The sequence below is a fragment of the Hemiscyllium ocellatum genome, chromosome 4, assembly GCF_020745735.1.
Source record: "Hemiscyllium ocellatum isolate sHemOce1 chromosome 4, sHemOce1.pat.X.cur, whole genome shotgun sequence".
Lineage (NCBI taxonomy): Eukaryota > Metazoa > Chordata > Chondrichthyes > Orectolobiformes > Hemiscylliidae > Hemiscyllium > Hemiscyllium ocellatum.
Genome location: NC_083404.1, coordinates 90,033,124 through 90,047,845, shown reverse-complemented (window position 1 = coordinate 90,047,845; position 14,722 = coordinate 90,033,124). Strand labels below are relative to the sequence as shown.

The window sequence follows — 14,722 nt, the reverse complement described above, 5'->3', positions numbered from 1 at the left end:
AAGTACAAATAAGGCTTTTTGCCCTCCGTTTTGTAATGAACAGTGCTTAGTATTTCTAGACCTCAGGGTACAAAAACAATGTAAATTTAATATTTGCTTTTTCTGTCCTAATTTCTTTTAAGGATGTTTGTGCCTACAAGAAAGTAGGAGTTCCAGACTACAGAATTTTTACAGTAAATCCAAAAGGTGAACTGATACAGGAGCAAACTAAGGGCAATAAATCTTCGTGAGTATTCTGGTTAATGGAATTTATGAAGCAGTCAAAGTGCAGAAAAATTGTTTATTTAATAAAATGACTGAAACATGATTGTAAAGTTTTGAAGAACAATATACCAATTTTTAAAAATTGATTAGAATCATCCAAACAGTAGAATTAAAATAGTAATTGTGACTAACTTGGGCTAATGAAATACTTTTATATGGCCCCCAGCTATGCCTGCCTCTTCGTAGGATATGTGGAACAGTCCATCTTCCGCAACTACACTGGCACCACCCCCCACTTTTTTCCTCTGCTACATCGATGACTGTATCGGCGCTGCCTCGTGCTCCCACGAGGAGGTTGAACAGTTCATCAACTTTACTAACACCTTCCATCCCGACCTGAAATTCACCTGGACTGTCTCAGACTCCTCCCTCCCCTTCCTAGACCTTTCCATTTCTATCTCTGGCGACCGACTCAACACAGACATCTACTATAAACCGACTGACTCCCACAGCTACCTGGACTACACCTCCTCCCACCCTGCCCCCTGTAAAAACTCCATCCTATATTCCCAATTCCTTAGTCTCTGCCGCATCTGCTCCCAGGAGGACCAGTTCCAACACCGCACAGCCCAGATGGCCTCCTTCTTCAAGAACCGCAGATTCCCCCCAGACGTGATCGACGATGCCCTCCACCACATCTCCTCCATTTCCCGCTCCTCCGCCCTTGAGCCCCGCTCCTCCAAACGCCACCAAGACACAACCCCACTGGTTCTCACCTACCACCCCACCAACCTCCGTATACAACGTATCATCCGCCGTCATTTCTGCCACCTCCAAACGGACCCCACCACCAGGGATATATTTCCCTCCCCTCCCCTATCAGCGTTCCGCAAAGACCACTCCCTTCGTGACTCCCTCGTCAGGTCCACACCCCCCACCAACCCAACCTCCACTCCCGGCACCTTCCCCTGCAACCGCAGGAAATGTAAAACTTGCGCCCACACCTCCTCCCTCACTTCCCTCCAATGCCCCAAGGGATTCTTCCATATCCGCCACAAGTTCACCTGTACCTCCACACACATCATCTATTGCATCCGCTGCACCCGATGTGGCCTCCTCTATATTGGGGAGACGGGCCGCTTCAGAGAACACCTCTGGGACGCCCGGACCAACCAACCCAACCACCCCGTGGCTCAACACTAACTCTCCCTCCCACTCCACTGAGGACATGCAGGTCCTTGGACTCCTCCACCGGCAGAACATAACAACACAACGGCTGGAGGAGGAGAGCCTCATCTTCCACCTGGGAACCCTCCAACCACAAGGAATGAACTCAGATTTCTCTAGTTTCCTCATTTCCCCCCCCCCCCCACACACACACACCTTGTCTCAGTCAGTTCCCTCAACTCAGCACTGCCCTCCTAACCTGCAATCTTCTTCCTGACCTCTCCGCCCCCACCCCACTCCGGCCTATCACCCTCACCTTGACCTCCTTCCACCTATCACATCTCCATCGTCCCTCCTCCCTACCTTTTATCTTAGCCTGCCTGGCACACTCTCCTCATTCCTGATGATGGGCTTATGCCCGAAACGTCGAATTTCCTGTTCCTCGGATGCTACCTAACCTGCTGTGCTTTAACCAGCAACACATTTTCATGCTGCTTCTTTGGTATGCTTCTGTGATGTGCTTCAAATCTTAATGTTTTCCAGCTTGGTACTTCGCTGCAATTTCAGCAATACCTGTTCCAGTATCTTGGATTCACCCCTGCATTTTCACAAATGTTGTTAACTGGGAGGTGTTATGACCAGATCTTGTGTCCTCAATTGATTACGGTTCCAGAATGGATACTTCAAACCGTTCAGTTCCAGGGTGAAGAGAGATGAATTGACTCCTTTATTTACCTATTCTTTTGGTTATAGGTTCATTTAGAAAGGATATCTTGTGGATACTTTTCTCCCAGACCCAAGTTAGTTGGTTTTAAATAAGCCAATTTAAAAAGAGATTATTCATTTCTATACATGAAAAATTAGTAACTCAACACACATACCTCTTATTTCTAAACTTGAGAGCTCAAAGGACAAGAAGAGTTTGGAACTAAGGTCAAAAAATGTCCACAGTCCTTCAGGGTTCTGACCCATGGTTATGGCAGAGGTTGTCAGTATCAAATCTGGGTGTGTGAAAATGTTCAGGTCAAAAGGGAGACTTAGCTTTATATAGCATTTTTAATGACCAGACAATCCAAAGCACTTCACTGTAATTCTCTACATTACAATGACTGAGAAACCATTTGCCAGAGTTTGCTGTGTACAGAGTGTTAATGACTGGTTAATTTTGTTTTTTGTCATGGTGATTAAGGGATAAATGTTGGTCAGATTAATAGTGCCATGCAATCTTTTACATTCACCTGAAAGTGCAGGTGGGGCTTAGGTTAGTGTCTCATCAATAACACTGCCTCATATTGCTTTAGAGTGCTAGGCTAGATTGTCCTCAAGTCCTGGAGTGGGCTTTCAATCCATAAAGGTTCAAATAGGACAGGCTGTGGCATAGTGCTATTGTTGCTAGACTAGTAATCCAGAGATGTAGGGAAGATCGGCAACCTGGATTCTAATCTTACTATAGCAGATGGTGGAATTTGAGCCCAATCAAATCTGTAGATCAAAGGTCTAATGATAGCCGTGAGCTGTCATGATGTTGCTAATGTCATTACCTGATCGACATGTAACACAGAGCAATCTGGTTGACTCTTAACTACCTTCTATGGCCAAGCCAGCCATTCACTTTGACTCCAAAGAAGTGAATTAGACCAGACTCAAACATAATCTACAACCTAAGGCTTTCACTCTACAATTAGCATCAAGCTAGGAGATCAGCCCTGGTTGAATGTGGGGAGGCATGCCAGGAGCAGCATACTTAAAACTGAAGTGTCAACCTGGCGGCATTACAACATAGAATGACTTGAGTATTAAATAGCATAAACAGCAAATAATAGGGCTAAACAAGTCCATAGGCAGTGGATCAAATTCAAGCTCCACCCTCCATCTAAACACATCCTCAATGTGTTTGAGAATCCACCACATTTCCACAAGATGAGGCTGAAGCATTTGCAACAATCTTTGACCAGAAGTACTGAGTGGAGGATCCATCTTGGCTTCCTCTGATGATGTCAGTGTCATAGATGCCAGGTACAAAGAAGTAACAGCATTATATGGACATACTTGAAATTCTTCTAGATTTGGTATGAACTCGTTCATTATATACTTACGTTAGGATTTGTAGTCGAGAGGCATTCTTTAGCAGAATGTAGAATATTACATCAAGATACAAATTGCTTTACATGTGAAACCGTCCTCTTCTCACATCTTGCATGCAGCACCACAGAAATACTGAATGTATTCCTGACAAGTACACAGTACATTTCTGAAATAATGTTTTGCTTCATATATACAGATGGAATTGACAAGACCTGTTTACATTCTGGATTCCACAAAATGTATTAGGAATGCACATTATGGGCGGCACGGTGGCACAGTGGTTAGCACTGCTGCCTCAGCGCCAGAGACCCGGGTTCAATTCCCGACTTAGGCGGCTGACTGTGTGGAGTTTGCACGTTCTCCCTGTGTCTGCGTGGGTTTACTCCGGGTGCTCCAGTTTCCTCCCACAATCCAAAGATGTGCAGGTCAGGTGAATTGGCCATGCTAAATTGTCCGTAGTGTTAGGTAAAGGGGTAAATGGGTGGGTTGCGCTTCGGCGGGTCGGTGTGGACTTGTTGGGCCGAAGGGCCTATTTCCACACTGTAAGTAATCTAATCTAATCTAATCTAGATAAATTGTAGGATTAAGCTTCAAACTTGTCACTGACTCACTGAAATTAATTTCTTGCCTACGCTAGGAAATTAAATCAAGACAAAGGTACATTAAATTAAAGGCATTTTCTCGAGTTGCTTTTAGAAGGATATTGGCAGAATTGAGATGAATGAAGTGACAGTGATTGTCTGTCTTTCAATTGAAGAGACAGTTGGAAGGAAAATTCCCATGATGTCACGTGGATAAGTGTATTGCAAATTGTGCTACTGAATGAAACAAACAAGTCCTATTGAGTGTTTATACTGAGGGAGTTCAGCTGATCTGAGTTTAGTGAGTTTGACATGTGCCTTTGGGCTAGAAAAATTAAATGGTTAAATATGAATAATGCTGATAATGATTATCCTATGACACATGATGGACGATATTTGTTTGTGTCGAAGTAGTGTTCTGCTTGCACCCCTGCCGCCTTTCTTTCACCCCTGCCTATCCTGAGAGTTTGTTGAAAAAAGCTCTACATTCCAGATTTATAAATTATGCTTTTTATTTATATGGGGTTTAATTGAATTCCTATTTGTCTTCATTATCTGACTTGCATCCATGTGACAATGTTGTTTTCCAAATAATTGCAGCAGCATTAATGGATATTTTCCTTTTCAGTAAAATAAAACCAAGAAGTGCAGATGCTGGAGATTTGAAAAACAGACAAAAAAAGTTAACATTTCAAGTCCAGTGACCCTTCTTCAGAATGCAAAGTTCTGAAGAAGGATCCATTGGACTTGTTAGTGTTCAGACTGCTATTCATAGATGCTGCCAAATCTGCTGAGTTTCTCCAAAAATTTGTTTTTGGTTGTTTCATGTGTTTTTCAGGTTTTGTAAAGCTGCTTATAAACTATCCTCTAATTTTAGTCACCATATTTTTCCATTTTTAGGTACATTAGGCTGAGTGAGCTCGTGGAACATGTCTTCCCTTTGCTTTGTCAAGAACAATGCTCAGCTTTCGTTTATCCTGAATATAGCCACTTCAACTATTGGCGAGACCCTCTGCCAAATATCAGTACAGAAGATCTGAATTAAGTGTTGCTAATGGTAGAACTGTCAGAAATATTGCCAATATGTTATACTTTTTTAAACAGTCTGATTCAGGTATGGATTAATTAAGATTATCATTTGTGTTTATGTACTAATTCTGTTGCTGTAGAAGCTTGACATTTACACAAGTGGACACCATTAATACCAGCAGAATTCTCTCAGGAATGTAGCCTTAGTGTTCATTTTACATTTTGGTTGTACCAGAAGGAAAATCGATGAATTTGAACATGAATTGTGTCTTTACATAAGACCGTTGCACATAATGTTAGCCCTCTACACTCTTCCTTACAGTTGCTACTTATAGTAACTTTTTAAGAAAACAAATAGCTTGGTTTGAATTAGTGTGAACTCAATAACCAGATATACTGGGCTTTTTTTAATACTATGAAAATGGATGCCAAATATGTTGAATATAATGGAGCCTAGAAGTACTCCAAAGTCCACAAACATGCTGCAGAAATGACCCAGTTTGTACCGCAGTATCTCTCGCCATTTATTGCTGCTTCACCAATGGTGGGAACGTATACCAATACTGAATTTGATTTCAGTTGTTTGAAAAGTAAATATCAATCCAATGCCACTTTCAACCTATAAATTGGATATATGGTATTAAAAGCCCTCAGTATGGAACAACGTCCCATTTGTAATCCACCATTTTATTACAGGTTGTTGGCTATTGTGTAGTCAGGCTATTCAATACATTTTTGTTATATTTAATAACCTGTTGCCATATTTATATTGTGTACTTTCTTGTGTATGCCTTCAATTGATAAAATGTAATTCAGTGTGGTCACACCATTGCAAAAGAAGTAAATGAAGGGTTTTGCATTTGAGCATTTGCACATTATTACAGCAAGTTCATTCTTTCCATGAAAGAGTTGAATAATGTGTTATGAGAACACAATTATTAAAGTTAATTGCTTATATGTTCTTGAAACATAAAATGGATGTACTATACTGGTGAATGGGAAATAATCATGATTTCTTATACCAATTGTTAATCACTTCAAACTATTTGTGCTTGAAATATTTTTGAAGGAAGAGAAGTTGTGAACTTGTATACTGTTTTAATCACCCATGCCAATATGTGGGATATTTGAACATCCTAAAAGTTCTAAGGGGCCTCTTTATAGAAACTAGTTTTAAATCCCATTAAGGACTTGCAGAATGTTCTCAAACTCCTGTGGATATTTTTGATGAGGTTAGTTAATTAAATACATTTTCCACAGTGTAGTTGTTTTAACTTTAAGAAATTACTTGGTTGGTGATTTTTTTTTCTGCTGATCATTTTGTATTGCTTTTTTCTGACCATGGATGTGATTTGCCCACCAGAGAAGAACTAATGTATTAAAATTCAATTTATAGTTTTTGTGTTGTAATTTCGGATAACTGCAGCACAGTTGCTTTGACCAGCTTAGATTAGTGATTAAAAATTAACAGCAATATATCAGTATTATATGTCAGATTGCGAATCGATCACATCCTGTATTTAATTTGGTAGTAAACATAATGTTTGAGTTTGTATATATGCATGCATAAGCTTTTTTTTTGCTGTGATACATCTCATCACATAATCATGGAATAAATCGTGACATCAGAAACGTACATAGTATTTTTTGTAGTCTGCAGTGTTAGAATGCTGTCAACAAACAATATTTGTGTATAGCAGAATAGATTTGAAACTACAAATGTCTGATTATTCTTCAATGTTGTCCATATGTTGAGAGGATGCTGATCACACCTGTAACTTTCCAGTGTTTTTTTTTGTTTTTGGGTCATGGTTTGACAATGAGTAAACTTATGCAAAGGTAAAAATCTCACAACACCAGGTTATAGTCCAACAGGTTTAATTGGAAGCACACGAGCTTTCGGAGTGTTGCTCCTTCATCAGGTGGTAGTGGAGGGCTCAATCCTAACACAGAATTTATAGCAAAAATTTACAGTGTGATGTAACAGAAATTATACATTGAAAAATTGATTGTCTGTTAAGCCTTTCATCTGTTAGAATACCATGATAGTTTCACTTCTTTCATGCGTAAATCACAAAACCTTTTTTTAAAAAGTTGCATTCTCGGGTTAGCTGTTAACAATGGTGATAGCTAGACAATATGTTGAAGGTGTTGACCCCCTGTGTTCTCTGTCTATGCCATGATGTTTAGGTTGATTCTAATTTAAAAAGTGAAATCTTTCCGTTATCTCACTTTTTAGATTAGAATCAATCTAAACATCATGGCATAACAGAGAACACAGGGGGTCAACACCTTCAACATATTGTCTAGCTATCACCATTGTTAACAGCTAACCCGAGAATGCAACTTTTTAAAAAAAGGTTTTGTGATTTACGCATGAAAGAAGTGAAACTATCATGGTATTCTAACAGATGAAAGGCTTAACAGATGATGAATTTTTCAATGTATAATTTCAGTTACATCACACTGTAGAATTTATAGCAAAAATTTGTGTTAGGATTGAGCCCTCCTTCTCTACCACCTGATGAAGGAGTAACGCTCCAAAATCTAGTGTGCTTCCAATTAAACTTGTTGGGACTATAACCTGGTGTTGTGATTTTTAACTTTGTACACCCCAGTCTAACACCGGCATTTCCAAATCATAAACTCATGCAGTAAGAGAAGTGCTAGGGTCACATACTGTAAAAGATGCAGGTTTCACTAATCCTTAATTCAATGGTCATTTTTCAAAAACACCAGCTGAATAATTTTATTAAATAGTACAATACCAAGTCATCTTACACCATATAAGCCAAATTGGCAAAATATAGTCCTGTAAAAGACTGAATTTTAGCCTGGGTTAGTAAGCTGGAAAATGAGCCCTACTATTCCTGGAGTCATTTCAAATGTTAGAAGTTAATGAAAAATCACATTTTGCCCTTGACTGCTATCCTAGACAAAACCAAACCAGGTTCTTCGGTATCAATTAAAAAAAAACTATTTATTGTCACAATCTTAACTTTAACAAGAATAGTAAAAGAAAAAAAAATTCTAATTTGTATTTTAAACTTCATGCCTTTTTAAAACTCTGCCGCACCAACACATGCGTGTGCGCACACAAGAAAAAAAAACATTAATACTGAGTGGCAGAAAACAAAACAAAAGTCAGAACAGAGTTCTGTATCAACAGTCCAAATCTCTCAATTAGATGGGTTGTTCTCACAATCCTTTTGATTCTTCAATTATGCTTCATTGTTAGTTGCACAGCCATGTTCATTATTCAGTTCATTGGTTGCTTGGTTAGACCTGGGTTTTTTTGGTTGTATTTGGGTTTTGGGTTTCATTCTTTGTTTCTGAAGGTGGTTTTTCTACTCTTCAAGAAAGCTTACAATGCAACTTTTACACAAAAGGGAGAAAGAAATATTGATACAGCAGTTTTTAGAAGTTTTTGATTCTCTTTGTTTCACTCCCCTGTTGAACTGCAGCTTGAGTGTGCAGAACTCTCCTGATCCCATCGTAAATGGTGCCAATTTGTCTGAACTCCATTTTCCTAATAAGTGACATTTTTCATATGCATTACTTATCTTCACTTGATTTTCCAAGCTGCAAACAACTCCTTTCATAATCTAACCTGTTTGAAATCATTATCCATTTTTCTAATCTTCAGTCTGTAGTCCAAAAATAAAAAAGGTGCACATATTAAATACCTCAACTCTTAGGAACAGAACATTCTTTTAGCTCTGGGCACTTAATCTCTTATTCTAAATCAAAATACAATTAATGTAGGTTAAACTCTTATCTGTGTCCACACCTTCTCTTGGAATGGAAAAATCAAATTCATTTGATTCCACAATAAGTTCTTGTGCATCAGCATCTAAAATGACATTGGATTAGATCTTGCAGCCCAGTTAACCCAAAGGAATCAAATCATCAGATTGTTCCTGCATTTCTAACTGAAATACCTCCAGCATTCTTTCGTCTTTCAAGTCATCCTCAAACTGAACTAGAAACATTTTCCTACGTACCCGCTTTCAGATCTGTTTCTCCATTTTCAATTGCAATTGCTTCACAAATGTTCACTTCCTCAGATTAGAAGAGAAACCAGATTGATTCAAGTATTTGTTAAATAACACTTACTTCTTTCAGTTGAACATTTATTGTTTGAACTACCACAGACTCAAATTATTTTAAGGTTTGCTATCTGCCTGTTATTCCGAGCTACATATGTCCATTTTGTTTGCAGCAGCATCTAAACTTGCTGAATGTTTTATTTCATCCAAAGTCGTTCTGCTCATTGAACTAAATATTAGAATGAGGGATTTGAATCTATTGCTTTAGGTTCCAGTTCTAAGTTTGATTCTAATTGAATTTGAAGTGCAAAAATCGATTACTTGTCCTACTTTAATGATCTGAGTTTGGGCCTTGTTACTTTACATCAGAGCAATGAGGAAATTTCTCTATTTTAAAGCCTACATCCAGCATTTTGGGAAATATTGATATGACTGACTGACTATAGTTTGACAGATCTATATTGGATTCTAAAGAAGACCAAGAGGTAAAACTGCTATATCTTATCAATCTATCATTCACAGGTGCACATATTACAGTATAAGGTAGGATTATCATATAATCATTGTGGAAATGAAGTCCCATGATTGTATGGAGAATACCTTCCATTGTGTATGGAGTCGATTCAGAACAATTGTAGCATCTTAAAATTGGTCATTCGTAAGGTGGTGTGGACCATCACAATAATATTAAACTTCAATCTGATCCTGATGTCCTGGTGTATTCCTTAAATCTCCCATTACCATCAAATTACAGGATTAACCCTAGTTCAAAGAATAGTTCAGGAAAACATGCCAGGCTTAATCCTAAAAAATAAGGTGGCAATCAGGTAAAGCTACAACATAGGGCTACGTGCTTGCCAAATAATAAAGGCAAATCAAAACGCTGCAGTGTGCTACATCCCGTGGTGAATGTTTAAATGCATATCAAGAACAACTAACGGAAAGCAGTGTCTCCACAAAACTCTATCATCAAAAACAGGAATATCTATCACAGTGAGTAAAGACAGAACTGAAGGATTTGCAAACAGACACTGCCAAAAGGATAATCTAATCCATCTCCCGCTCGCACACCAGCTTCCACCCCACTGCCCCTCTCAAATGTCCCCAGTGTCACATGAAATACCAGTCTTCAGTCAATCAGATTCACTCCACTTGATACAAAGAAATAGTTGCAGGCTCTGGATGCAACTGTGTTGAGGACCATGGTTTGGGTTTTGTCTGGGCTATCAGCTTCTGGGCTCAACACTGGTCCAATCATAGGCAAAAGAACTAAGTGACTGTCCTTGACATCAACCTAAGTTTGAAACAGTGCAGCATCAGAGATATAAAACTGAAATCAGTGGTAATCTGGGTGAGGAAAACTCTACCCTGGGTGGATGTGTACTTGGCACCAAGGAAAATGATTGTGTTATTGAAAGCTAATCTTCTTCGTCTCAGGATATTGCTGCTGTTGTATCTCAGTGGTGTCTTAGCAGCTGAAACATTTTGAGCCTTTGTCACTGGCCCTTTCTCAATTTAGCAGTGGGCATGCCTACCATTCATGATTTAACAGAGATTAAAGCAATATGTCAATATGTATCCATACATAGACATCATTCAAGTTTAGGCTGGTAAGTAACCAGTAACATTTGTATTACACAAGTCCCAGATGGATCAACACATCGAACAAGAAAACCTACTTTGAATGTCAACAGGAGACAGTTCTTACCATTACTGATTCCCTTACTATCCACATAAGCGAAGCCTTTAGGAGAGGTGGAAGTGTAAAGTGATTGGACTAATAATTCACAACCCCAGGTTAATGTTCTGGGGCCATGGATGCTAATTCCACCACTGTAAAAGGGAGATTAATTAGGTAGTAATACAATGCTCTGTTTGCATCAGCTATCAGGCAAGATGGAAATATAACTCAGCACTTGGCAAGCATCTCCTTATTTTGTTTCATGATGCAAAATTTTGTCAAAGTTGATGCCATAAAATTAATATTTTAAGACTTAAATAGTTCATTATCTTGAATGGGTACACTGCTCTTTGGCAAACTCTTGATATCACTTCCCTTATTTCTTTCGTGAGTATTGGACGCAAAAGGATTGTTTATAGTGCTCTTAAGCATGTAATTATCGGGCAGGGATGTATAATTCAGAAAATCAAAAACACATTGTTGCAATGCTAACATCCCATATGTCAATTAGCTCAAAAATCTAACTAAAATGCTTGATGTGAGTCAACTTGACAAACCAATCAGCCAACTGCTCCAGCTTGCCCATCACCGACGTCAGAGACACTGGTCTATAGTTCCTTTACTTGTCCTTACCAGCTTCCTTAAATAGTGGCACCATGTTAGCCAACCTCCAGTCTTCCGGCACCTCATCTGCGACTATTGATGATACAAATATCTCTAAGAGGCCCTGCAATAACTTCTCTAGCTTCCCATAGAGTTCTAGGTTAGACCTGATCAGGTCCTAGGGGTTTATCCATTTTTATGTATTTCAAGACATCCAGCAGTTCCTCCTCTATAATATGGACATTTTTCAAGATGTCACCATCTATTTCCCTACATTCTAAATCTTCCATGTCCTTTTCCACAGTAAATACTGACGTAAAGTACGCATTTAGTATCTCCTTCCTCTCCTGCAGCTCAGCACTGCACAGATGATCTTTGAGGGACCCTATTGTCCTTAATGTATTTGTAAAAACCCTTTGGTTTCTCCTTAATTCTATTTGCCAAAGCTATCTCATGTCCCCTTTTCGCCCACCTGATTTCTCTCAAGTATATTCCTCCTGCCTTTATATTCTAAGGATTCGCTAATTCTATCCTGTTTATACCTGACTTTTGTTTCTTCCTTTTTCTTAACCAAACGCTCAATTTCTTTTGTTATCCAACATTCCTATACCTACCAGCCTTTCCTTTCACCCTAACAGGAATATACTTTCTCTAGACTCTCGTTATCTCATTTCTGAAGGCTTTCCATTTATCAGCTTTTATTTGTGAACTTCTGCCTCCAATTAGCTTTTGAAAGTTTTTGCCTAATACCCGTCAAAGTTGGCCTTCCTCCAATTTAGAACTTTAACTTTTAGATCTGGTCTATCCGTTTCCATAACTGTTTTAAAAATAATAGAATTGTGATTGCTGGCCCAAAAGTGCTCCCTCACTGACACCTCTGTCACCTGCCCTGCCTTATTTCCAGAGAGTAGGTCAAGTTTTGCACCTTCTCTAGTAGGTACATCCACATACTGAATCAGAAACTTTTCTTTTACACACTTAACAATTCCTCTCCATCTATAACACTGGCAGTCCCAGTCTATGTTTGGAAAGTTAAGATCCCCTACCATAACCACTATTATTCTTACAGATAACTGAGAATCTCCTTACAAATTTGTTTCTCAATTACCCTCTGACTATTAGAGGGTCTAAAATACAATCCCAATGAGGTGATCATCCTTTTCTTATTTCTCATTTCCACTCCAATAACTTCCTTGGATGTATTTCCAGGAATATCCTTCCTCAGTACAGCTGTAATGCTATCCCTTATCAAAAATGCCACTCCCCCCTCCTCTCTTGCCTCTTTTACTGTCCTTCCTGTAGCATTTGTATCCTGGAACATTAAGCTGCCTGCCCTGTCCATACCTGAGCCTGGTTTCTGTAATTGCTATGATATCCCAGTCCCATGTTCCTAACCATGCCCTGAGTTCTTCTCCCTTCCCTGTTAGGCCTCTTGTATTGAAATAAATGCAGATTAATTTATCAGTCCTATCTTGTTCTCTGCTTTATCCCTACTTGCCCTATTTGACTTGCCTTTGTTCTCAACTGTACTAGTCTCAGATTGATATCTTTCCTCATCATCTCCCTGTGCCCTCCCTCCCCCCACCTTTTCTAGTTTAAATCCTCCTGAGCTGCTCTAGCAAATCTCCCTACCAGTATATTAGTCCCCTTCCAATTTAGGTGCAATCCTTCCTTGTGCAGGTCACATCTACCTCAAAAGAACTTCCAATGATCCAAAAATGTGAATCCTTCTCCCATACACCAGCTCCTCAGCCTTGCATTCATCTGTCTATCCTCCTATTCCTGCCCTCACTAGCTTGTAGCACTGAAGGTAATCCAGATATTACTACGCTTGAGGACCTCTTTTAAATTCCTGCCTAACTCTCTGTAATCTTCAAGGAGAAAGTGAGGTCTGCAGATGCTGGAGATCAGAGCTGAAAATATGTTGCTGAAAAAGCGCAGCAGGTGAGGCAGCATCCAGGGAACAGGAGATTCAACGTTTCGGGCATAAGCCCTTCTTCAGGGCTTTCTTTAAGCCCTTTCTTAACTCTTTGTAATCGCCCTTCAAAATCTCAACTTTTTCCCTTCCAATGTGTACGATGACCTCCTGCTGGCCCCTCTTCTCCCTTGGGAATATTCTGCACCCTCTCTGAGACGTCCTTGATCCTGGCACCAAGGAAGCAACACCATTCTGATTCTTCGCTATTGGCCACAAAAACGTCTGTCTGTACCTCTGACTAGAAAATCCCCTAACACAATCGATCTTTTGGAACCCGATACACCCCTCATTGCATTACAGCCAGTCTCAATACCACAAACTTGGCTATTTGTGCTATGTTCTCCTGAGAATCCATCACCCCGAACATTTTGCAAAACAGCATACTTGTTTCAAATGGGGATAGCCACAGAAGACTCCTGCACTAACTGACTACCTCTCTTACCTTTCCAAGAGTTAACCCATCTATGTGACAGTATCTGCAACTTTTCCTTCTTCCTATAACTACCATCCATCAGATCCCCTTGCTCTTGTAAATTCCTCATCGCATCTAACTTTCTCTCCAACCAATCCATTCAATCAGATAGAATTCACATCCAGTGGCATTTATTGCAGATATAATCCTCATTAACTCAAACTCTCCCAAAACTCCCACATCCAACAAGAAGAGCATATCACTCTACTAAAGGCCATTTTTGCTTCTTTCAATTTACAGACCCAGAAAATAGCACTGTCTTATTCCTCTACAAAACACTACTCCAAGTTAAATTAATACTTATGACTTATTTTAAGTTTAATCAAGAGACATATCTCAATAAAACATATAATCAAGAAAGAACCCACTCTACTCACTACTGCAGACTTACCCTAAGGCCATGCTTAAAATATACACTTATCTGTTTCTGTGCTGTGACCTCTCCCAAACAGGTTCCTCCAAGATTAGTTGTGAATTTCACTGTTTGTTAATTTTCCCAGATGCACTCTGATGTCCAGCGATGTATGAATTCAAACAGCAAAGGCAGTAACTGTGCAGATTCACTGCTTTGTCAGTTAGCAATGTGGGTTTCTTTCTCTCTCCCCTGCACTGACCTCACCATGTGTTTCCTGTTTGTTCTGCTCCCTTTTAAAGTGCTGATGTTTTGACTTTGTTTTAGAACTTTGGAGAAAAAAAATCAACAGCATATAAAACAGTAATTGCTCCTCCTGGAATTCGAGGAAATCACCTCCAACACCTAAAATATCTCAAGAAAGGAGCAATTGTTACAGCAAGAAATTTTTCCCATCTTCCATCTTGGATTAGATGTTTTGGATTGATTTGTCAATTGCTTAGATTCATCATTCAAGGCCA

General features: G+C 39.3%; 1 protein-coding gene across 1 annotated transcript in view; it reads left to right on the top strand.

Annotated features, from left to right (window-relative positions):
- The window catches only part of lpin2 (lipin 2), a 116,676-nt gene extending 109,978 nt beyond the window's left edge, over positions 1-6,698 (top strand). Inside the window, exons 19-20 of the mRNA XM_060823606.1 lie at positions 123-226; positions 4,938-6,698. Coding sequence (XP_060679589.1) covers positions 123-226; positions 4,938-5,082 — 249 coding nt within the window. The 3' untranslated portion in view covers positions 5,083-6,698. The remainder of the gene's footprint in view (positions 1-122; positions 227-4,937) is intronic.
- Positions 6,699-14,722: the final 8,024 nt, after the last annotated feature.